At 35.5% G+C, this 24,332-nt stretch overlaps 1 protein-coding gene across 1 annotated transcript in view; it reads left to right on the top strand.

Moving 5' to 3' along the window:
• Window positions 1–24,332, top strand: part of DOCK4 (dedicator of cytokinesis 4) — a 172,331-nt gene that overhangs the window by 31,632 nt on the left and 116,367 nt on the right. Inside the window, exons 2-4 of the mRNA XM_072399031.1 lie at window positions 20,784–20,867; window positions 21,738–21,778; window positions 23,330–23,389. Coding sequence (XP_072255132.1) covers window positions 20,784–20,867; window positions 21,738–21,778; window positions 23,330–23,389 — 185 coding nt within the window. The remainder of the gene's footprint in view (window positions 1–20,783; window positions 20,868–21,737; window positions 21,779–23,329; window positions 23,390–24,332) is intronic.

Here is a 24,332-nt window from a genome sequence, read left to right as displayed (position 1 = left end):
TATGTAAAAAAATGTGTAAACATACTCTTATCTTATGGACATGGTATCAATCTCCTGTCATCTAAATAAAATGTTGGACTAATAATCTGTAAATCTCTAAAAATGAGGAAGGAAGAACTCTTGGGCACTGAATTCAGGAAGTCTTTGGAATAAGACTTTTATAACTTAATAAAGACAAGACATTGAGTGATGGTTATACAGTACATTTACGTCACCTCAGTCAGAGGAATACTGCCCAGCCCTGAGGATAGTTAGCACAAGAAAACATCTGATTTAAATGACACTCTTCTGTAGCTTTGCAATGTGGCTGACTTATGTATATGGCATACTTGCCCATTCTCTTTTCTCTGAAGCAGACATGCCGACCTTTCCAAATCTTGGAATATTTTACCGTGCAGTACCCATCTTTTCCATTATTATTGTTATTATTATTATTATTATTAATAATAATAAACAGGATTTATCTAGTGCCAACATATTATGCAGCGCTGTACCTTAAATATGGGTTGCAAATGACAGATACAGACAGTGACACAGGAGGAGAGGACCCCGTCCCAAAGAGCTTTCTGTTCTTGTGGTTGCTGTTAACTGCTCTGTAGTTAAAGAGTAACTCAAGTGAAAAACTTTCATGGGCTTTTAATATGGGGGGGGCTGTATTAGGGAGTTTTCCTTTCACTTGCTGAGAACACTGACCATGATGGGAAGTGGGAAAAATCTGCAACATGGACAGAGGGATAAACAAATCTTTCATGGGTTCTCTTTTATGCCTACTCTACCAAGTAAAAGCATTGATGTTGCAGTTGTGATTGTTAACCCTCATTTTCTGTCTGTTAAGTGGTCAGTTTTAACGGATATTAGGGTAAATAAACTTTGGATTCTGCCATTAATCTTTTGACCTGCACACACCGCAGTGGTAATGTTTTTAGGGAGTGCATTGAAAGAATGGAATACCCGTCCCTTTCATGTTCAGGTATAAGGAGAGGAAGTATTGTGTTCTGTTTTGAGGGTAATAACATTTCATTTAGAGATACAAATCTGGCCTAAAAAAAGAAGATGAATTCATCCACCTCATCCAAGAAATAGCAATATATTAAATACTTTAGATTTACTACTTGAAGTTTATGGTCAGCCTTACTCATTAAACAGTTTGTAACAAAGCACAGTTTTCACTTTTTCTGAAACCTTTCAAAGCAATAGGCCAGTGTAAATAAAGCTGTGATTGTCTGTGACTGAAAGCTGGAGGTGCTCTTTGAGAAGTTTTGTGGTGTAACAATTGTGTTCTTTACTGATTCACAGCCAGTCAGCTGTTTCTCTTCCCTTTTCTATTGCAGTTTCTTTCCTTCCTTCCTCTCCCTGTCATCACGTCTTTTTCTTCAGTTTTACAGCAAGCAGCTGTTTTCACTTCCTTGATTTAATATTAGTTCATTGAACCTACTCCGCATCAAAAAACGGTATATAGCATTACTTTTCACCCCAGGCACATTATAGTCTGGGAATGGACCCAAAGTCATTAAATATGCCTGGTAAACAGGCACAGGCCTAGGTGTAAATTGGGCCTAAAATTCACCAAGTTTATGATTAATCTCATAGGAGTATATAGTAGTTATGCCAACACTCTCCTCTAAATTATTTTAATAATAAAACAATTCTTCAACATTCATGCTGATGATCTTGAGTACTTGTTTACTATGTAAAAAAATGTGTAAACATACTCTTATCTTATGGACATGGTATCAATCTCCTGTCATCTAAATAAAATGTTGGACTAATAATCTGTAAATCTCTAAAAATGAGGAAGGAAGAACTCTTGGGCACTGAATTCAGGAAGTCTTTGGAATAAGACTTTTATAACTTAATAAAGACAAGACATTGAGTGATGGTTATACAGTACATTTACGTCACCTCAGTCAGAGGAATACTGCCCAGCCCTGAGGATAGTTAGCACAAGAAAACATCTGATTTAAATGACACTCTTCTGTAGCTTTGCAATGTGGCTGACTTATGTATATGGCATACTTGCCCATTCTCTTTTCTCTGAAGCAGACATGCCGACCTTTCCAAATCTTGGAATATTTTACCGTGCAGTACCCATCTTTTCCATTATTATTGTTATTATTATTATTATTATTAATAATAATAAACAGGATTTATCTAGTGCCAACATATTATGCAGCGCTGTACCTTAAATATGGGTTGCAAATGACAGATACAGACAGTGACACAGGAGGAGAGGACCCCGTCCCAAAGAGCTTTCTGTTCTTGTGGTTGCTGTTAACTGCTCTGTAGTTAAAGAGTAACTCAAGTGAAAAACTTTAATGGGCTTTTAATATGGGGGGGGGGCTGTATTAGGGAGTTTTCCTTTCACTTGCTGAGAACACTGACCATGATGGGAAGTGGGAAAAATCTGCAACATGGACAGAGGGATAAACAAATCTTTCATGGGTTCTCTTTTATGCCTACTCTACCAAGTAAAAGCATTGATGTTGCAGTTGTGATTGTTAACCCTCATTTTCTGTCTGTTAAGTGGTCAGTTTTAACGGATATTAGGGTAAATAAACTTTGGATTCTGCCATTAATCTTTTGACCTGCACACACCGCAGTGGTAATGTTTTTAGGGAGTGCATTGAAAGAATGGAATACCCGTCCCTTTCATGTTCAGGTATAAGGAGAGGAAGTATTGTGTTCTGTTTTGAGGGTAATAACATTTCATTTAGAGATACAAATCTGGCCTAAAAAAAGAAGATGAATTCATCCACCTCATCCAAGAAATAGCAGCAAAATTTTAAATACTTTAGATTTACTACTTGAAGTTTATGGTCAGCCTTACTCATTAAACAGTTTGTAACAAAGCACAGTTTTCACTTTTTCTGAAACCTTTCAAAGCAATAGGCCAGTGTAAATAAAGCTGTGATTGTCTGTGACTGAAAGCTGGAGGTGCTCTTTGAGAAGTTTTGTGGTGTAACAATTGTGTTCTTTACTGATTCACAGCCAGTCAGCTGTTTCTCTTCCCTTTTCTATTGCAGTTTCTTTCCTTCCTTCCTCTCCCTGTCATCAAGTCTTTTTCTTCAGTTTTACAGCAAGCAGCTGTTTTCACTTCCTTGATTTAATATTAGTTCATTGAACCTACTCCGCATCAAAAAACGGTATATATGGTAAAGACGAGAATTCCTTATTTTGCACAGTGGGTAATTTTCTCAAAGATCCAGGAGTAATAATTTATTTTGACAATGGTCCTAAACTGTTAAGGTTTAATTGGGAAAAAAATCTTAGCAAATCAGAGGTTGTGTCTGGAAAATTATTCTTAAGAGATTTTTTAAGTATGGTTATGCCTGGCTATATGGCAGTTGGGTATTTCATGGTTTTGTGCCTTTTTCTTGCTGCTCTTTACACCTGTCAACTGCTGCATTTGCTTCCTTGTATAGCCTTGTCCCAGCAATGAAATATCGAAAGTCAATAGTACTAAATATAGGCTAGAGGCTGCACATAGACAACAGAATTACATGTTCAGATAAAATGCAGTTTTTCTTTTTCTAGTCCAGTTTAGCCTGGAAGATCCATATTCAGATCAATTATTTCAATCTTTGTTTCTAATATAACTCATACATGATCATTTGATTACTCTTGGCGACACTCTTGGCATTATATTCAAGCTCTGTTTTCAACCTTCATATTTCAAATATCACTTCTTGTCCAAAAACAGTCTCAAAAATGTAATATTTTGTTGTATCACCTTTAACTTTGATTATGGTAAACATTCACTGTGGTATTGGTTTGATATGCTTATACAATGTCACAACATTTTTTTCTGTCCAAAGTTTAATTCATTTTTGCCAAGAACTTCTGTTGATGAGGGAGTTGGACTGCTGCGTAAAGTGCGGTTAAAGTCTGGACTCTGTGGTGGCCAAACCATGTGTGAAAATGGGAATATAAAATCCACTTATGGAAAAACCTGGTCATTCAATATATTCAGAAAGTCAGTTGATATCATTTTTTAGGCACATATTTTAGCTGAACCTAGATGTGACCAACTGAATCGACCCCAGGCTTGGGAACTTTTCTTTTGGCCAAGCAGTTTATCACTAATGATCAACCAATCAATTACCAGGGGCGGTGTTTCAATGTTAAGTGATAAGTTATAAGTGATGATAGGAGGGTAACGCTATATGCTTCTCTTTTGTTATATCACACGTAGCGTTGAAAATGTGCAAAATTAAATGCCTTTGAAAGATGATGCAAAGATATTTAACAGTCACATCCTATTTGCACTAATAAACTAAAACTGTCCTTATACTAAAGGGTATATGTACAGTTAGGTTCATAAATATTTGGACAGAGACAACTTTTTTGATGTCCATGAGTTCAAGACTACAGACTGTCATTGCCAGCAAAGGGTTTTCAACCAAGTATTAGAAATGAACATTTAATTTTCAGCTTTTTAATTTGTCTAATTACTTTTGAGCCCCTGAAATGAAGTGTAAAAAAAATGTTTGAGTTCCTCACATTTTTATGCAATCTTTTTGTTCAACCTACTGAAATAAAGCTGTAGGTCTTCAGTTCAACTGCATCTGAGTTGTTTCATTTAAAATTAATTGTGGTAATGTACAGAACCAAAATTGGATGCATCGGATTTAGGTTAATAGAATCATACCAGGATAATCGAGAAGTCTCAAAGATAAACCTAGCTTCCAATGCAGGAATCTCAAATAGCCATTAGGCCGAGTTTATGTTTGGGGTTACATCTTCTTTGATAATAAAAGGAGTCTTCACATTTATCTGCCTGAATCGTATTTTTAGCTGTAGGAAAAACTATGTATTTAGGGGAATCTGTCACCAACAAAAGAGCGTGGTTACATCTTGTTGTAACACTTTCATCTGTGCTGTGAAGTGTAGCGGCTTCGGGGTTGCTATGGCAATATCATACTGATACTGGTTTTTGCTGTACTAAATTGACCTCTGGTGTGCTTTATTCTTTTCAGAATATATAGATAGATATTTCCACTAATGGGTAAGACAACGGATATTGTGGAATTTATGGCAGAATAGCTGAATATGAATTGTGTCAGTTCTGGCAGGTCAGAATATCCAAAGGTTTCTATTCCTTTTTTAACCTTTTCTTGTATCGCTTTTTTACTGTATTCCCTAATATATTAGTATTCTATTAATTCACATTTGATTTTAATGAGTGGATGCTACCATATTTAAATAAAGATGAGCTTGGGAGGGATCTTTAATTCCTTTTTTTATTCGTTATATGTAAATACATTTTTCCTATGATAAACTGGTGAGTAATAATCATACGCAGGAAATGTGACAGTTAAGCCAAGCTAGTGATTTATATAATTATATATTTAGGAATGCAGCAGATCAGTTTTAGGAATAAGATAAATGATTTCAGTCTTGGCAGTTCAGAACATCCATATGATCTCCAATGTAAAACCTTTGCTTGTATTGCATTTTTTTTCTGTATACACACGAAAGCAGCCTTTTATGAGTTTTCATGTTTTATTTATCCAAGTTTCAATTAACTGAGTGTATTTTACAGTATACCTTTAGATACATTTAGGGGGATCTACAATCCCTCTTTATTTTATTGTACTTAAATATACTTAGCTTTAAGTAATAATGATACATAGAAAATCCTCTAGCTAGTCATTAATATATTATTTTTAGGATGTAGCATATCAGTTTTAAGTAAAAGTAAACCCAGTCACTAAGATTTTGTATAACATGATTATTTTAGTGTTGTTTTAAACACATTTTGTATTTTTAAATCTGCAGTTTTCATTATAACAATGCCTGATGCTTGGCCCATGTTTAGACATTTTCTGTTATAGGATGGAAATGTTCTGTCTCCATCCTTCAATTTTTTTTCTGGCATTGTCACGGATCACATACACTTTAGGTAAGAGGTTTTAACACAGATTATGCAGAAATAGTCCACTGTTGTCATTGCAGTCATCACTGGATTGCTTTAGCATGACAGCCCATTTATTTTATTTTGAATGGGCTGTCAACACACCTCAAAGAGTCAAGAGCAAAAAAAAAACAAAAACGTTTTTTTAAAACATTTGTAAGGCATTTGAAAAGCTAGAGTGCCTTATGTAAAGTATATTATGGAATATCTGTTATGTTCCTCCCCTAATGTTTGTATTCCAATCTCTAATGTCAACTCGCAGTCAGCCTAATACATAGAAAGTATAACATGGGTTTTAGGTGACAAAATATACAAGTTTATTTCACCTATAATTTACAAACTATATAAAAATATTCCATTTATAACTTTTCAAATTACATGCATGCCACACAGTAACAAAGAATTTAAAAAGTATCAGTGTTGCATAGCCTTTATTAATTTACCGTTTCTATGTAAAGTAATCAAGAATATATTATGCAAAGAGGAGTAAATACCCCTGATGTGTAATGTCACTTATTATTATTATTATTATTAATAAACAGGATTTATATAGCGCCAACATATTACGCAGCGCTGTACATTAAATAGGGATTGCAAATGACAGACTAATACAGACAGTGATACAGGAGGAGAGGACCCTGCCCCGAAGAGCTTACAATCTAGGTCACTTGTTTGAAAGTACTGAGAACTTCAGTGCATTTGATCTAAATCTACTGAAACAGTGTACTGAAAACAATCTATTCTCTATCAATGTGTAAATAATATACCAATCAAATATTGATTAGTAATTCCCAATCAAGCATCTCTCCACTCTGCCTTCTGCTGCTCCAACAGAAAAATATTTCTGTTTCCACTTTAGGCCTGTGCTGTGGAATGTTATTTTCATTCCATAACCTGCGTTGTGTCTGCATGTGCTCCGACTAAAGATTCTTAATTAAGTAGTAATTGCAAAAATTGTATTGCGGAAATGTGTGCAAATGAATTCACAATGTCGGTTTTTATCACCCCAGGTAAAACTTGTAGTAATCTCTGATAAAAGATAGGATATCATTTGTATTTGATTGCTTGCGGATTTAATGCTTATCAGAGTAGTGAGTGTCTGGGGACTGGCTCCTGCAGCTATTACAACATACGCACAGGAAAAAAGTAATCTTTTAAGCTTCTCTCCCAAATATTAGGTTCAGCCATAAATGTGGCAGTATAGCCTTGTGTGCATATGCTGTTGGGCACCTAATGATCAAAGTGAATTAAGGTGATTATATCTGTGGTTATTCTGCAGCTCAGCTTGGGTAGCATTCTCTAGTAAAAGCAATCTCATTTTACTCCCTGCTGTGGTATAGAAATAGTTGCAACATACTGGCAAGATGGCAGATGTCCTTATCTTGCCTTTCTCCCCTTCCAGGCCACATTTACTAGGAACTAAACTCTTCCACATTAGATGTAGCTATTGGTTTCTATATGTATACTTGTATACATTTTTATACTTGTAAAACCTCAACCCTTCATGGTTTACTTAGGAAAACCGTGTAAAGGGAAGTATGATGTCAAACAACTGAAAATAAATGTAGGGTTTACAGTACATACACTCTAAAATGGCAATGCAATTCTAAAATAAGGGACTACAATCACTTTAAATTTGAAGCTCTTTTTTCAGAACTTTCATAGAAGGATTCCCTTAATAGACTGACAATTTAAACCCTAACTAGAAATCAAGGGGACCCTACTAAAATGTTAGCCCCTGGGCTCCCTTTGTGCTGAACCCTGATTACTGTGGTGACAAAGAGGATGCAGTGATACTGAGTTAAGTACAGATCTGTGTAAGATTACATTGTTTAAAAGTACACTCAAAACATAATGACAATAATACAAAGCAAAGCAAAATTGATTGGGAACATTGTGAGAAAAGGAATGCACAGCATGGCTAATTTACAGAACATACTATAGACACTATATGCTACTGGTGATGATATAACATACATAAACACAAACTTCATACACAACACTACTTGGCATATGCAGAAGCTACGGTCATTGATTCTTTAAAATAATTTGTGTAAATACAAAAAAAGCCTATGAATGGTCAGATTTAAATGTCAACCTATCTCCAGCTAATATTGTTTGTTATTATTTTATTTTTATTGCACCATTATGTTCTGTAGTTTTTTACAGAATGCAATATAGATGATAATGGGTAACCATGCATTTACAGTTCATACCTATAATATAGGAATGTCCAGCAATCCAGGTAAATAAACACATACATAATGTACAGTATAAAAATAAACACCCAACAGTGCAGTCATGGGCTTTGGTACATATATTGCAACAAAGGCAAAAGGGCTCTGCTTTTGTAAGCTTACAATCTAGAAGAGAGAGGGAATGAAACACAAATATTTATATATGAAATATGTTGAGGTACCAGTGTTGGCCCCTGTATTGTGACCCAAGTCTTCAGTAACCACCCAGAAATAGCCGGGTGGTTACTGAAAAGTGCCATGTGGTGCGCCCAGCAAAAAGGGGCTGGGGAGAACACTGGGTACCATTCAGAACTTCATCAGCCCGGATCCAGAGGAGCAGGGACACTCAGCTGTCATCTGTAAACAAGGAGCTAACAAAGGAAAGCCCCCATTTCGTGGCCCCCCTGCCAGGCTCTGACTGGTGACATCTGCTTATGTAGCTCTTCCAGCTCTTTGTTTTTTTTTTTTCAACTCTCATTGCTTCTCCATTCTGATGAAGATCTGATTGGAGACCTGAACTCCCCTAACCCTGTCCCAATCAGGACCCCACTGCAATAATTCTGGCCAGTGGTTCAACGCTCCATCCCTGTTTTAAATGCCCCTCTGCATTGTCACTATAAGCCTTTGGTGAGGACTACAAGCAGCAATGCAAACACTCAATACACAAACACCTTCTGCCCTTTCCAGTCCTGATCCTGATAAGCAGCTACTATTGGAATTGGCGTGTGGATAGGCAATGTTTGCAAAGCAACTAGAGGAGATTAACAGTCCTGAGAATAGTCCAGTAACAACTCTTCCTGTTGCAGGTCCACTGTTCTATGTCATATCCTTGTATTTAGAAACAGCATAATAAGATTATTGGTCAAGCAAAAGGAAAGTAATTAGGCGGTTAGTGAAGATGCTATAAAGCAATGTTGATTTGCCCTGTACGAGCAAAGCGCAAGATCAAGTAAAGTTGTTTGTGACTAAATTATTGCAAATAAATGTGAAAAAAATTCTGGTAAAGCAGGTGCACCAATTGAAGTGGTTAAAGATGTTTTTTTAGTATGCTGTTTTTCTAAGTACAGTTAGCAAGCAGGAAGTTTGGAAGCAAAAATATAAAAATAAAACTCAAAAAGTATGTAAGTCATCTGGCAATGGCACATCTGAGACTCTAATTCACACCTTTAATTACCAACAGAACTAGTCGGTAGACAAAAGACTCTAAATAACTGTTAATGGATGCTTTTGTGGTAAGCAGTTTAGTAAAAAGACTATTTTCCTAATGTTCTGTTATTTGTAAAGCTTAGGTTATGATTTAGTATGAAATAGATGATATGCTATGAGTATACTTAGGACGTGTCTCTGCATTTGCACTGGAGAAATACGAGAATAATCCACAAATCAATTGCTAGATTGAATGAACTGTAATTGAAAAGCTAGTTGTTACTCGCCATGGTCATACATCTTGTTATCGTTGTCCCTATCGTTGTAACACCTTGTTGTTGTCTGATGGTCTACCTGCTGCTTTATTTAGCTGTGCAATTTGATGCATTGCTATCCAATGTTAATTGCATCCAACACACATTTACGGTGTGCTGCAATACACCTGTGTGTGCATGTGCTGTATGCTTTGTATCGCTCTGAGCCAATGTAGGACCTATTTTATTATCACTTCATTTTAGGGGCTCAAAAGCAATTGGACAAATTAAAAAGCTGAAAATAAAATGTTCATTTCTAATACTTGGCTGAAAACCCTTTGCTGGCAATGACAGCCTGTAGTCTTAAACTCATGGACATCACCAGATGCTGGGTTTCCTCCTTTTTAATGCTCTGCCAGGCCTTTAATGCAGCGGCTTTCAGTTTCTGTTTGTTTGTGGGCCTTTCTGTCTGAAGTTTAGTCTTCAACAAGTGAAATGCATGCTCAATTGGGTTCAGATCAGGTGACTGACTTGGCCATTCAAGAATATTCCACTTGCAGACAGTATGTCTCTGAACACCTCAGAATTCATTTGGCTGCTTCTGTCCTGTGTCACATCATGGATAAACACTAGTGTCCCAGTGCTACTGGCAGCCATGCACACCCAAGTCATCACACTGCCACACCGCCATGTTTTACAGATGATGTGGTATGCTTTGGATCATGAGCTGTTCCACACCTTCTCCATAGTTTTTTCTTGCCATCATTCTGGTAAAGGTTAATCTTGGTTTCATCTGTCCAAAGAATGTTCTTCTAGAACTGTGCTGGCTTTTTTAGTTTTTTTTTATCAAAGTCCAATCTGGCCTTTCTATTCTTGAGGCTAAGAAGTGGCTTGCACCTTGCAGTGCACCCTCTGTATTTACTTTCATGCAGTCTTCTCTTTATGGCAGACTTAAGTAACTGCAAAAAGTTGCAGTAAGACTGGTATGTATTTTTATGTTTATTTTATTGCAGAATAGATATTTTGTAGCTTTAGTTCGGCTTTATTCTAGGAGCTCTACCTCTAAATAAAATATCCCTTAATGATTGAATGACCCTTTATTGAGCTCCTCTTTAATGCTTTCTCATTTCTCTTATATTGAAATTGAGAAAGTTACTACAACATATGTATCCCATACCTCCAACAGTGTGTGCTGTAAATTGGCATATCATTTATTGTTCCACCAGTTTAGTGAAACAGAGAAAAACAGTATTGACTGTTGTGGTTTTTGCTTTGAAGGGCTGTTTTTCAGTTTACATCTGCTATTTCTTGTGACTATAAATTCTGCACGTTCAGGTTATGCGATTATGTTGTAAAACTCTAGTTATAGTGACCATTTTCCACCATGAGGTAACCTGAACACCACGGGAGATGTAATTGCTGCAATACACATTCTTCACCATGAAAGAAAACACCAGAATTGGGCACATTTATAAAAATAATTACAAAGCAAAACAGAGATGTTGTCTATAACAATCAATGTGAATCCAGCTGTCTTTGTGCTAATGCAGGTTAAAAATGAAAGCAATATTGCCAATGAAAAGGGCAGCATCCGTAATTCCTCCAGTTTTTGTAATTTGAATGCCAATTTTAGAAGCAGTTGGGGTAGTGTTGGTTTCTGTGTGTTCCTGCTGCTATCGTTTACAGATGCTTGAGGAAAGACTGGTTTTGTTCTCCAGTTTACACATTCAACTAAATAATGATTTTTATACGCCTTTACATGTTTCATTTCACTTATTTTATAAGTGTACATATATGAATAAAGCAAAATAATTGTAAAATATTCAACTGAATTCTATGTGGCAATGTGCTCTTAAATCCTGTGTTCCATGTAAATGTAAAAATAAAAATAAAAGTGAACTGATAAATTGGCCTTTGTTTGGAAAGGCAGTTTGCAACATATGCTCATCTTGTAACACACAGCAGCCCACTGCAGATTTCTAAAGCACGGCTCCAGGCACTTGGGACTGCTTCTGCAGAAGCATTGTCAGCAGTATTGATTGCCAGCATCATTGCACCATGCATCAGAACTTCCTTGCTCATTGCAAGGGGGGTTAGCACACTGTAGCAATGAGCTGCAAGCTTCTGCTATAGCTTTGTGGTAACTGCCAGCTTGTTCTCCTGGCTGATGGTATGACTGGGTTCTGCCCTGATGGTGTTCCCTTTTCTGATGCCACCATAATTTGCCTATACATTGGCCTAGCTCAGCTCTACTTCATTAGCTGCAGGAGCCAGAATGACCCCCTCCAGGGGTTGGCTAAAATCAACCTAGGTAATGTCACAGCTTCCCTTTCTATCTATCCCATTGTTGGTGAAGGTGGATGTGGTCAGAAGGGCTTGGGTAGAGTTATTGTTAGGGTCTTGGGCAGGACATTTTAACAGGAGACAGTTTCCATTTTTTCTTTCTTTATTGAGCTGTAAAAAAAAGATCTTTATAGCTGCATTTTTTTTTTTTTTTTTTTACTTTTAGGCCCACAAAATATTTCTCAGCCATTTAGTATTTAAACCTACCAACAACCAAACAGAAGTTCCCTACATTTTATACATTATATGCCACATCCCTCTATAAATCACATATTTATTACTCTAACCAAAATTTGGGACTCTAATTAACGTACAAAAAAGCCAACTTATATTAACTTTAATTAATTGAGCTTATACAAAGATGAAAAAACAATGCTTTTAATTTATTTTACACATTTATTAAAACATCACATTATTCCAAAGCATGCAAAAGAAAAGTACATGCTATCCTCGACACGTTTCGTGGATCTTGTCCACTTCTTCAGGAGGAAAATTTCTAAGTTAAAAGATTTTTTAATTCACAATAAGTTACATAACCAATACACATATATATATCAGAAAAGCAATACAATACAAAAATCAAATATCAAAATTCAAAAAACTTTCATTAAAAGCCACGAAATCATAGTTCCTTCATACATTAGGCAGGAAGACAAGAAGAGAAGCACCTAGAAATTTTCTTCCTGAAAAATTGGACGGGATGCACAAAACATGTCGAGGATAGCATGTACCTTTTTTTGCATGCTTTGTAACATTGTGATGTTTTAATAAATGTGTAAAAAAAGTTTAAAAGTATTGTTTTTTTCATTTTTGTATCAGCTCAGTTTAAAGTTTAGTATTTAATCCTTTTGATTAGATCTTCAACTGTTGAGAGATTTTTAGCAGCTACAGCCTGCTGCTTTAATTAATAAGCATTTATTCTCTAGGTGATGCATATTGTTGACAAAAAAATTGAATCCCAATGAAGTAGACTACGCAAGTAGAGTGTTGTAGGAATTATATGCACAATGGTCCATATATTAAACCATTTTTTGCATATGGCTGTGGCAGATCATAGTGTGGTCTCTAAAAACGTAAGTCGATTTTTGCCACACAGTTGTTGTTTAAAGGTTTGCACCATGCTTGGAATTTGCTGCTTCCAAACACATAGTAACAGTTTTCTGTGTGCCTGAGAGCTGCAAACCAAACGGTTTTTAAGGTGACCTTAGAAATCATTTGCTTGACTTAGTGATTAAATCTTTCATAATTTTAGCAGCAGGACAAAAAATCTGTGTAGCTTTATTTTTACAGCAATTTGTTGTAGGGTGCTATATATAGGCATTTGTTTTGCTTCTGACATTAGTTTCTGGAATGATTTTGATGACCATGAAATTTTGTAGTGGATCTTATGAAGCAGTGTACAAATAGTATTGTTGCTTTCCTTTTATTCCATCAGACAAGTCAAAATTATTGTTTTCAAACTTATTTAAAACTAGCCCCATCTAAAAAAGTACTGCTGTGAACTGTTCTTTACAAACAAAGCCTTGTGAATTTGTTAATGTAGTTTCAAAATGCTTTGATGGAATTAGTAGTATTGTGTTTCTAATTACGAATTGTCTTGATTACTCATTTAAGGAGTTCTAGGAAATTGTGGCAATCTGATCTCAATTTGCAAATTAGCTTCTAATAAATGAAATGTTAGGGTTTCTGGCATCCGACAAAAACATGTGTCTGCCGTTTTTGTGGTTAGGCAGCCACCCGTGAGCTTCATATGGTAAATGTTTAGTCCAGTGGTTTTTAGAAGTGACAAAAATTTTACCTTAAAGCAGTTGTATGACAGCGGAAGTTGTAGCAGGCGTAGACAGGAGTACATTGTACATTTCAAATATTGCTGCTTTAATTTTCATTTGATGAATATTGTCAAAATTTTCTTGCCTAGTAAATCACACTGGTTTCGTGCTGAAAATTGATGCAGCACTTGCTTCTGGTGAAAAATACCGTGCAACAGTATTGCAAGAAAACCCCTGTGGATCTGGTGCATGACAAGCACCTGTTTCTTTGTAGTTCAGCCATTTAACTGGGGGTGTACTGGGCGGTATCAGCCCGCCATGAGCCAATCAGTCTCTATCACTCAAAAGGAATGGGTGTTTAGAGGTGGTTGACCACTATTACATGTGAGTGTGAAATGGTAACCACTCGCCTTCACAACCATCTGTGTTAAATGGACTTTACATAAATTCAGTCTGTTGCTGAATACATAACATTTGATACGTTTTTTTTTTTTTTTAAATATATGGGACCATGGAAATATTTTGCCATATATTGTGGCATTTTAGGTTTACATATAGATGGTATGTGGTGTATATTACAGATTTTTTTTATCCCACCCCACATGACCTGAGACAGGAAATATCTCAATAAATGAGGTGCAGGGCTGGTTTTCTTCCCCTCTGATGTAGCATCCCTGCTGCAGGTTGCTTGCTAATTCTGTGCCACCAACACAGAAAATACAGGAGATAAGGGTCAATGGCAATAAAACGAATTAAAAATGTAAAAATAAATACTAAAACTGTTATTTGTATAAAATGTTGTATACATACCTGTTGTTTATATGCCTTTTCGCCTGCACTATTGAGCTCTGTATACAGGCATTTCATCAAAGCAAAACAATATAGTCAAAACATATGGAAAGTAGCCCTGAGCTCCATCTGCTGTCTACAAATAAGAATACATAATTATCAAATGCAATATTTTATGCTTATATACCATATTTTTTCTCTGTAGGGGAGGTTCATGTTTTAGTGGTCATAGTTTTGAAATCCAGAAATACAGGGGTATCAACAGAACAATATTGAGGATTAATATTATATAAGTGGGGACACGCGTTTTAGTGACAGGTGTCTAAGAAGGAATTTCTCACTTTGTACTGTGCAGATGCAACAGGGAGTGAGCAGAAATCTTTACAAAGTAAAGGGGTATGTCCCTAACCGAACACAGACAACAAAAAATCAACTGGTTTTAATCCTTTCCTATTCTATCCAAAGTAGAAAAAAGGTTTTAGGCTATAGCTAAATTTTAATTACCAAGTCAATGCATTTATCCAGTGTGAAGTCTAGTAAATCAATCATAATGACTGGTTTGCTTCCTGTGTATAAGGTGCACTCACTTCTGATGACAATGATACATTTTTTTCCCCATCAAACGGTGCAATGATAAGTTATAAACCACACCATATACAGTGGCTTCAGAAAGTATTCAGACTCCCTTCACTTTTTTCAGGTTTGCTATGTTGCAGCCTAATGCTACAATAGTTTAGATTCTTTGTTTCTCGTTAATCTACACTCAGTACTCCATAATGACGAAATGAAAACAGAATTTTAGACAGATTTGTAAATGTATTATGCAAACAAGAAGTTTGGCACAATCAGGACTCTTACAAGAGCTGGTCACTTGGCAAATTGAGCAATCGAGGGAGAAATACCTTATTGAGAGAGGTGACCAAGAACCCAATTGTTACTCTGACTTAGTTCCAGAGATCCTGTGTGGCGAGTTTTAAGTTCCCCTTCACCTATCTGCTTTATGGTAGAGTGGCTTCACAGACGTTTCTTCTCTGCCCAAAACAAATATTAGCCTGCTTGAAGTTGACAATAAAACAACTTACCGCACAGTGACATAGAAGAATGGCAAAAACTTTCCCAATCCAGGTATGCTAAGCTTGCTGCATCAAACCCAAAATTACGTGAGGCTGTAAATGCCTCAAATGTCTAAAATTCTGCATTCACTTTCTCATTATGGGTACTAAGTATAGATTATTGAGGATATATATTGAAAAAAAAAAGAATTCAAATGATTGTAACATCAGGCTGCAACATAACAAAATTGAAAAAAAAAGTAAAGGGATCTGAATATTTTTTGAAGCCACCATTTTATCAATTAATCAAATATCTGTCACCAGAGGCTGATCTGTAAAAAAGTTAGTCCATAGTGGTTAATTTTGATTATTTCTTCTTCTTAACTACTGGAACTGCTTGATCACAGTTACTAAATGGACACAGATATGTCAGTTCTCAGACAATATATTAATCAAAATATTTATGAACTGGTGTAGGTTACTTTATATATAGTTCATTGAGGGACCATGTGTCATCTCTTGTCTTTATGACAATCATGTTGTCATTCTCCCTTCTATTTCAAGACCTAGAACATACCACAAACCTCTATCCTGCCCTTGATCTTGCAGTAAGACAATGATGAAAAAGAAATAATTCTGTAAAAAAAACACTACTACTATATTATCTGAATTGTTTTTTTGAGCTGTAAATTTAGGGTTTATAGCATTTAGTGTGTAATGTTTTGTTAAGGTCATGCACTTCCATTGTGCAAATTAGCAAATTTAATCACCTTTAATCACCTAATTTAATCACCTTTAACCAGTTTTCAGTTAACCTGATATAACTATATACATATAAACATATAAACTGTATTGTATGCAAAAGAATAAAATTACTTGGTATTCATTTATATTGTCACTTTATACCAAATGAATAGCATATTCCTGTATGATACTCCATACTTAGGTAGGATAGGAGAGAACCAACTAAATGTGTAAATGCAAAATGGGACTTTTAGGTTTAAAGACTAATTTTACATTTACATTGTATAAAGAATGCGGCACTAAAATAGTGACACATTTAAAAACTTTTTCCCTATTGTCTTAAAGCACAACCAAGCAAACAGACTACGTTCTTAACTTTGTCATGGCTAGTCTGTTCATTTATCAATCTGAAGTATGTTCTGTGCTGTCCCGCAGGTAACCTGACCCCCCAACTAGCCCATGCAGAAGTGTGTATCCTTTATACAGATAAAATTGCTTCCATATTCCCATATGCATTTCACCATATGACATCACAACATGTTTGGATATCACAAAACCTTTTTTATAAAGTAATATAGAGACAGCATTTGCATTCAAATCATACATTTTGTAGCTTCTTTTTTATTTTGGAAAAAAGGAATTCAGAAGCAACGATGTATTTAAGTCCACACATTTTATTTCATACCCTGAGTTCTTGCAGGATGATGAATTCCTTGGAAGGCACAATACCATTTAGAGCTTTTCAGTAACATCTCAAGGATTCAAGGAAAAGGAAAGGAAAAAAAATGAAAAATTTATAATTATCAATATTTAAATTACTTTTTACTTATCATGTTTTTAAAACGTATTCTGCCCTAATAAAGTATTGAGGAACATTACTATGTGAATTGAACAGTTTAGAACTGTGTTATTACAGTTTGAACTGGAGGAAGAAGATGGATCTCTAGAAAACAGTTCTCAATCCAGTTTACTAATTATCCTGAGAGTCGAGGATAATTTTGGCTAACATGTGCTTTCGCTACTGCAAGTGCTTAAGTTTCTCTTGGCATTTTAAGGAGGTGCAGGAATGCCATACGTCATACTGACATAAACATAGTAGTTGATAACTCAGCACTGCCAGTTTGCTCAAATGTCACAGCTTACCATCGGTATTTAATATTTTAGATGCCTGTGGTTGCTTTGACATGGAATTGTAAAGCCTTGTATGACTGTTTCATGTTCAAATTAGGCAAAAGAATCTAATAAATTGTTTATTTGTGAACTCCATCTTTGTACCAATTGCAGTGCTTATTCATAATTTCTTAATATATATATGAAAACCTTATAAAAAAATCAACAAATATCAGGTTCTTGGATAGTCGAATTTGAGTTATATTATAATGCCAGTATGGGAAACCTATTTGCAGTGTTTTTTCCTAAACTGTTTTAACTGATACTGAAGGGTTCATCAGTAATTGTCAGTTAGCTTTTTGTAGATATCTGTTAACCTGAGAATGTGAGATTAGTTTTGTACTGTTGATATTAAAGGGATTTTATCATTTATTTTGTTTTAATATATTTTATTTATAATAATTAGTTTATGCTGTTGTTTTTCAACAGGTAGATGTGAAAAGGTTCCAATTTATCACTTTAACCCAGTAGGTGTCAAACTAAGTTAAACTAAGCTATTTCAGTGTCTCTTGTGCTGAAAATAAACAGCTACATGACTCATAGTGAAGGATGTGTCCAGCTCCTATCCAGTAGAGATTGGAATATCCTAAATCTGTTTAAAAAGCAGCCTTTTAGCCTAAAAACTATAAAAATGGAGGGGGGGGGTTCTAAACATTAGAAGATGTATTCATTTCAGCATTTGAGATACTTTACACCCAAATATTCCTAAAAATCCTCCAAACGCCCCCATAGACATATATCAGGTGTTTTTAGTCGCTTGTGAGACATTTCTTCCTTTTTAAAGTCTTCTTTGCCACTTATACTGGTTTAAAATGTCTCCATAAATGCTTAAATACTTACACAAAAGCTATATGGGCATTTATAAGTGTTTAAAATTAGTCAGTGTAGACTTAACCTAAAGATCAGAAATCTAGTTTTTTATTAGCTTTAAAGCAGTATTTCTTGTTTTGATAGCAAAGAATAGTGTGAAAATATTTACACAATCAACAAAAGCATATGTTTTACTTTATAATGGTTCTCTGGAAAAATCGAAGAAAAATAGTTGAGGAGAAACTGCTGGCCATTAATTGTGAATAGTTTATGATTCTGGATATTTTTTTATATCAGTGAAGATATATGGAATATATATAAAATATCTCCTCTGTATTCAATATAACAAGTACTGCACCATTTACTCTTTTATTTTCCCACCTATTTATTTTGTAGCACAACTGATCTTTGAAGTTGATGCATTCTTTGTTAACCTGTTTTCTATATATTGTACTGCTTAGTCATCTAAGATTTTAAATAATAAATAGAAACCCGTACGTTGAATTTTAACAGCTGGAATCGATACCCCCTGCAGGCCTTTTATTTAACAGCCAACGTAACATCTGCTATCCAGACAGTGTGCTGCTTATCTGGCATGCTTATGGAGGACCCAATCATTGTGCATAGCCTCAGGCCTCATTGTAGAACATCCAGAGTTCATGTTAAAGCATATGGTTCATCAGTAGACGTTGGAGTACTTTTTGTATTTTGTTACCAAGCCAGCCGATAAGGTGTAGTGCCTTGCCACTCATGGCTCAATTAATGGTTAACACATTCTTCAAACGTAACAGGCTTGACAGACAGGTTGGATGGCACCATGCCCTATAGAAGACTTGATATAGCAAATCTTACTAATCCTAAAGATTAGTCCAATACCTGATTAAATTTAGTTTTTTTTACTACCACTAGCATAGAGAAAAGGTTAATCAATTCTATATTTGATGTACAGCTGTGCACAGCAGCATTTCTTGGAGTGGGACTTGTGCACTTTCCTCTACCTCCCTCTCTCAGCTAGTCCTCACTCTCTCAAAAATGAGTGTTTGGGCCTTTAAATAAAGTTAGTGTTTGGAACAGGATATTTATCTTAATGTGTGAGTTATATTATCTTTTTTATTGGTTTTAGAAAAACTACGAAGTACTACGAAGAGTTGACAGCAAAACTAAGTTTTAGCTTTCCAAGCGCATTTGTTCGCCAAATGTCTTCTGGCTTTTTTTGACCTAGTAAAAAAAATTGAAGCTATGGACTAGGGCAGTGGTCCCCAACCCTTCCCACAGCAGGGCCCAGCAACACAGCACAAAATTTTGCCATGGCCTGGTAACTGTATAGCCTACACCACTCTGCCACCTCCAGCAGCTCAGCCTCCCGCCAGCACACTAACTGAGAACAGCAGACCAGTGTACATAAGATGGTGTGCTGGGAATGACAGAGAGGTCAAGGCCCCACATACACCATTTCACCACTCACAGCAGTGAAAGGAGAGCCACCCGCGCCCCTGCCATCTCTCCCCCAATCCATCAGCCACGGACCAACACCGGTCTGGGGCCCTGGGGTTGGGGACCACTGGACTAGGGGATAAAGACATGCCTGATTGGTACATTGGTTTTATACTTTATGGAAGCCTGCACTGTAAGAAATATGGCAGTTATTGCTGACCTCTGTTCTAAAAATGCTAGTTGCTAGTTTGCTATCATTGTGATCCAACATCTTCAATACTTTGAGTCACTAGCCTGATATAAACAAAGTGCACCGTAATTCTACCAGAAATCTTGATGGCTAATGACTTTTTTTTTGCTCTTTGTTTATACTGCAGTCTCATCTGCCACATTGTTTCCAGTTATTCCTCAAATCACCTTCCTACTGTTATAGAGAAGAGCCAAATAGTAGTTGCCCTTCTTATGGTACAGCATAGTAAGTGAGTATTGTCACCATTAGACAGAACACATAGTACTGGCAGGACCACCAGGTAAAAATCAAAAAGTATTGTTAAGTATAGAAACCACTAAAGCAATAATGTATCAGCTAGCAGTTTTGTATAATCAAGGTGAGATAAAGTACCAAATTGTCAGGTAAACAGCCTAAAATGACTTCAAACACTAACTCCAAAAATAGTACCCAGTTAGTATTCTATGTGCTGGGGCACTCACCTTCCATGTCTTGCTGGCCAGCGATCCCACTGCTACCTCCACAATAATTCAATGATGAAACTGAGAAAGGAGATTCAGAGACTCCATTGTCTTTTTTAAGGTTCAATATCTTAACCATTAGTTCATCATACCGTAATATATTGGATGTACTTTTTTGTACATGATTTCTTATGAAATCATCTGTCATTTTTCTTAATCACTTCTAGGCTCTGACAAAATTGTTTTACATTTACCTCATTTTGTATTGGGGTGTAGTAGGAGGAATTTGTGGTGGGGTGGATGAAAATAGAAACTCCACAGGGTGTTTTGACCTCCTAAGTCTGCTTAAAATCATTGAAGATTTTCAACACAATAAACACATTTTTCCTGAATTATTAAAATAAATAAATGTTTTTAATTTTTCTTTTCAGTGATTGCAAGCTTTCGAGGAACAAATCCACATGGCTTAACACTGGAGATTGGGGACACGGTTCAAATATTAGAAAAATGTGAAGGTAAGCTTTTTTTTTTCTTCAATAATGTAACAACTGTCATGATGGATATGTAATTGCTTTAAGTTTTTAAAGATTCACGTTTTGGGACTTAATTACGTCTCAAAAAAATAACCTAAACATTTATTCTAGATAAAGGGACAGGTTGAAACAATAAATAAAAGGAAGAAATAATATGCATAACTTTTTTTTCAATGTTTACATTGTAATTTAGTGGACAGTAATAAAGTAGGACACATATTCTTGTTGAGTTTTATGATTCTAAACCATTACAAAAAAGTTGCACCAGTGCAATATCCTTTTGATCAGCAGATTTTATGGTTGGATTTTGCAGCAACTGTACATCACAAATTTTTTTTTTTTACTATTACCACTAAAAGAACAAAGGAGAAAAAACTAAATGTATCCGAATTTTCTACCATATAAAATTTGGTTAAATCAGAACTATGACAAATAAATAATATATAAAGCAGGCAATATTGTTTTTTTTTTGTATACAATATTAATGAAAAAACAATAAAATGCTATACTATAACATTAAACAACTTTGGTATAATGGCCCAATATATGCTTACAACAATATATGTTTGGTTAGCAACTACTGAATACATTTGGATAGGGTTGTAGCCAATAGGAGGTTCCACAAGTAATTAATATAGGGAAATACATGATTTCAAATGAAATAACCTCACTAAAGAAAAAAATAATAAAGAGATTTACAATATGGATAAAAAAAATCAAAATCTGCTGTCCCCTGACATATGAGTGACATGCTTGACTAGAAGCTATACTGACAACCAGGTCAGGGCCATACCGTTAATAACTCTTTCGTAATCAATAAAAATCTAATCTAAAGCAATTTTATGCCTGCAGGTTGGTACAGAGGATTTGCCCTTAAGAACCCGAATGGCAAGGTATTGTAATTCATTTTACCCATTTCCCATCTGTTTGCACTTGATAATCATACATGAAACTCTTCTTATCTGTACATAGGTGTGGATTCATCATTTTTCTGAAATGAAAAAATGTACCTCAATTAAGGATCTTCTGAAAATAATACAGTGGCAGAAAGGGATTTATGAAGCCATGAAAAGTATTTCTGTATTTTAAGTAGAACTAAACCCCCTCAACTCACCTGTCCCCATCCTGGGATCTTGGGATTTATGGGTATTCCTGGCAACCACCGCTGGGCTGTGCATGCGCACATAATAGTTCCCTGGCATGATCAGTCAGATAAGACTAATTACTGCAGAAGGGACTCCGCCTGTCCCTTTCTCCAATAACAACCTGCCTGATCATGCATTCTGCAAAGTAGGACTTTAAATCCACTTTAATTTAAAATTGCCATCATTTTTTGGGTAAATCCAGACAAAACTTGTTTTTGGTTTTAAATATACTAGGTTAGAGTTAGAACTTTGGTCGGGTTTCACAGTTATTTCAGAGGAGGAGAGATATTACCTTTGCTTTCTATTTTGCTGCAAACAATTTATAGAACAAGAAATGAGTATTTGTACATGTTAAATATGAATTGTTTTTCTCATAGCAGGGTAAAGAAAATCTAAACCATTGTTCAGATTTTGGTTTTGGTGTTCCTGTTGCAGATTTGCCATCTCTTCTGTCTGGTGAAACCATTATCAGAAGGACAGGAAGGGAGGATAGATCTCTCAGGTGGAGCCCAGCAGTAAAAGCCCAACAGGAGTTCTGTTAGATAAACAGATATCTTTGTGTTAGAAAACTTGAACTTTTTATTAGTATACTCTTTCTTTAATGGATTTGTTTTATTTACAGCACTTTAGACAGGTCTCTTAGTAAAATGAGCCTTTGATATCACTCTGCAAAGGATAATTCTTTTTTTTTATTAGTGAAATATCTGAAAAATCACTATGTAATAAAATAATCAATAAAATGAAAGGAAATGTAAAATTGATTGGTTGATGATTGGTTTTGCTTGCACAAGATTGAATTGCTGAAGTAACGGGCAGAGCTTTAACATATTTACCAAGCTATGTAAAAAGTCATTCACAGAGTAATGAATTACTTTTTTGTGACATGTCTCCTGTCATTGGGAATTTATTAGAGTTTTTTTCCCTGGTGGAGAATCAGTTAATGACATCGAAACACATGGTGAATGTCAGATTCACTGTTTTGTAAATAGACCCCTAAATAGAAAAATCTATTTATTTAGGTTTTCGTACACCCTCTTTCTTTCATATGTTCATTCTGCTTTCATTTCACATAGCAGACGCTGAGGCTGTAAATTGAATACTAATGATTACTTTTTCAATACAATTTACAGCTGAACAATAAATTTGTCAGATACGCTCACAACAACAGCTTTCATTTAGCAGGTTTAATTTGAGTGAGGTTCTAAGGTCCAAAAAAACAATATAGCATTGCCTTTATCTTTGAATTGTTATGTTTTTATTTCTAAGCCTTTCAATATAAATTGTGCATTGTCTTTTTAGGGCATTTTTCCTGCAAGCTACATACATATCAAGAATGCATCAGTAAAAAACAAAGGGTATGTATGTTTTATATCAACAGCTTTCTTTTCCTTTTGTTTCTTTTTCCTGGTGATGCTTCAGAAGCTTTGTGCAAGTCTTGACGCATATGTACAGATGGTGAAATGTGGCTTTTGTTTGATTTCTAAAGAAGGCTGATCTAAGTTGTACAGTATGTGCCCCCACAATAGCGCCGCTCCTGAAATTTATTGCTGTTTGTGTCATGGAAAAATATTTTGTCCTTTTCCTTTAGTTAATTCTATTACTTGCTTATATACAAAAAAGTTGTATCATTGTTGTGCCAGTGATGTTTATTCTGCTAATAATATTCTCTACACATTAGCAGATCTGGCAGCTTGGACTAAAAATTTGAGCATCTTTGTATGACTTGGAATGTATACATTGGGAAATCTTTACTCAGGGCCAATGGACTGTATTCCTTGATCATGCATGGGTCTATACCACCTAAAGGAAATACATTTTAATATTTGGAATGCAGTGTTCTTTTAGCCAGGCCAGCCACCTGCTACTTTTCAGTAACCACCCAGCTGTTTTTGGTGATTACCATAGTCATAGTTTTTCCTCTACAAAAAGGTGCCTGAACTTTGCTGAATCTATAGTTCCTAGAGATTAACAGTGTGCTTTCCCTTGAGATCCTGCCCCAGTTCTACAGGGAAGCCACCCAATAAGTGTACCTACTAGTTACCTTTTTCTTTCGCCCTTCCTGTTTTTTCTTTTCAAGAAATGTTGTCGCACAATAGTCACATTGTTTACCTGGTACAGTTTTTTGACATCCTCATTATGGGCTGATCATGGCCTGATCAGATGATTACTGGGTAATCTGAAAATTTCCTTTACAGTGAAGGACTGTATTTTTGACTCATTGCCCACTCGTGTTCCATGGTTTGATTTTTGATTTTTCTTGTTATAGGTGTTACCCACCTCTATTATAAATCAATACACTTGT

Source organism: Pyxicephalus adspersus, chromosome 2 (assembly GCF_032062135.1).
Source record: "Pyxicephalus adspersus chromosome 2, UCB_Pads_2.0, whole genome shotgun sequence".
Classification (NCBI taxonomy): Eukaryota; Metazoa; Chordata; class Amphibia; order Anura; family Pyxicephalidae; genus Pyxicephalus; species Pyxicephalus adspersus.
Note: the sequence above shows the minus strand (reverse complement) of the source record. Positions and strands in the feature narration are given on the sequence as shown.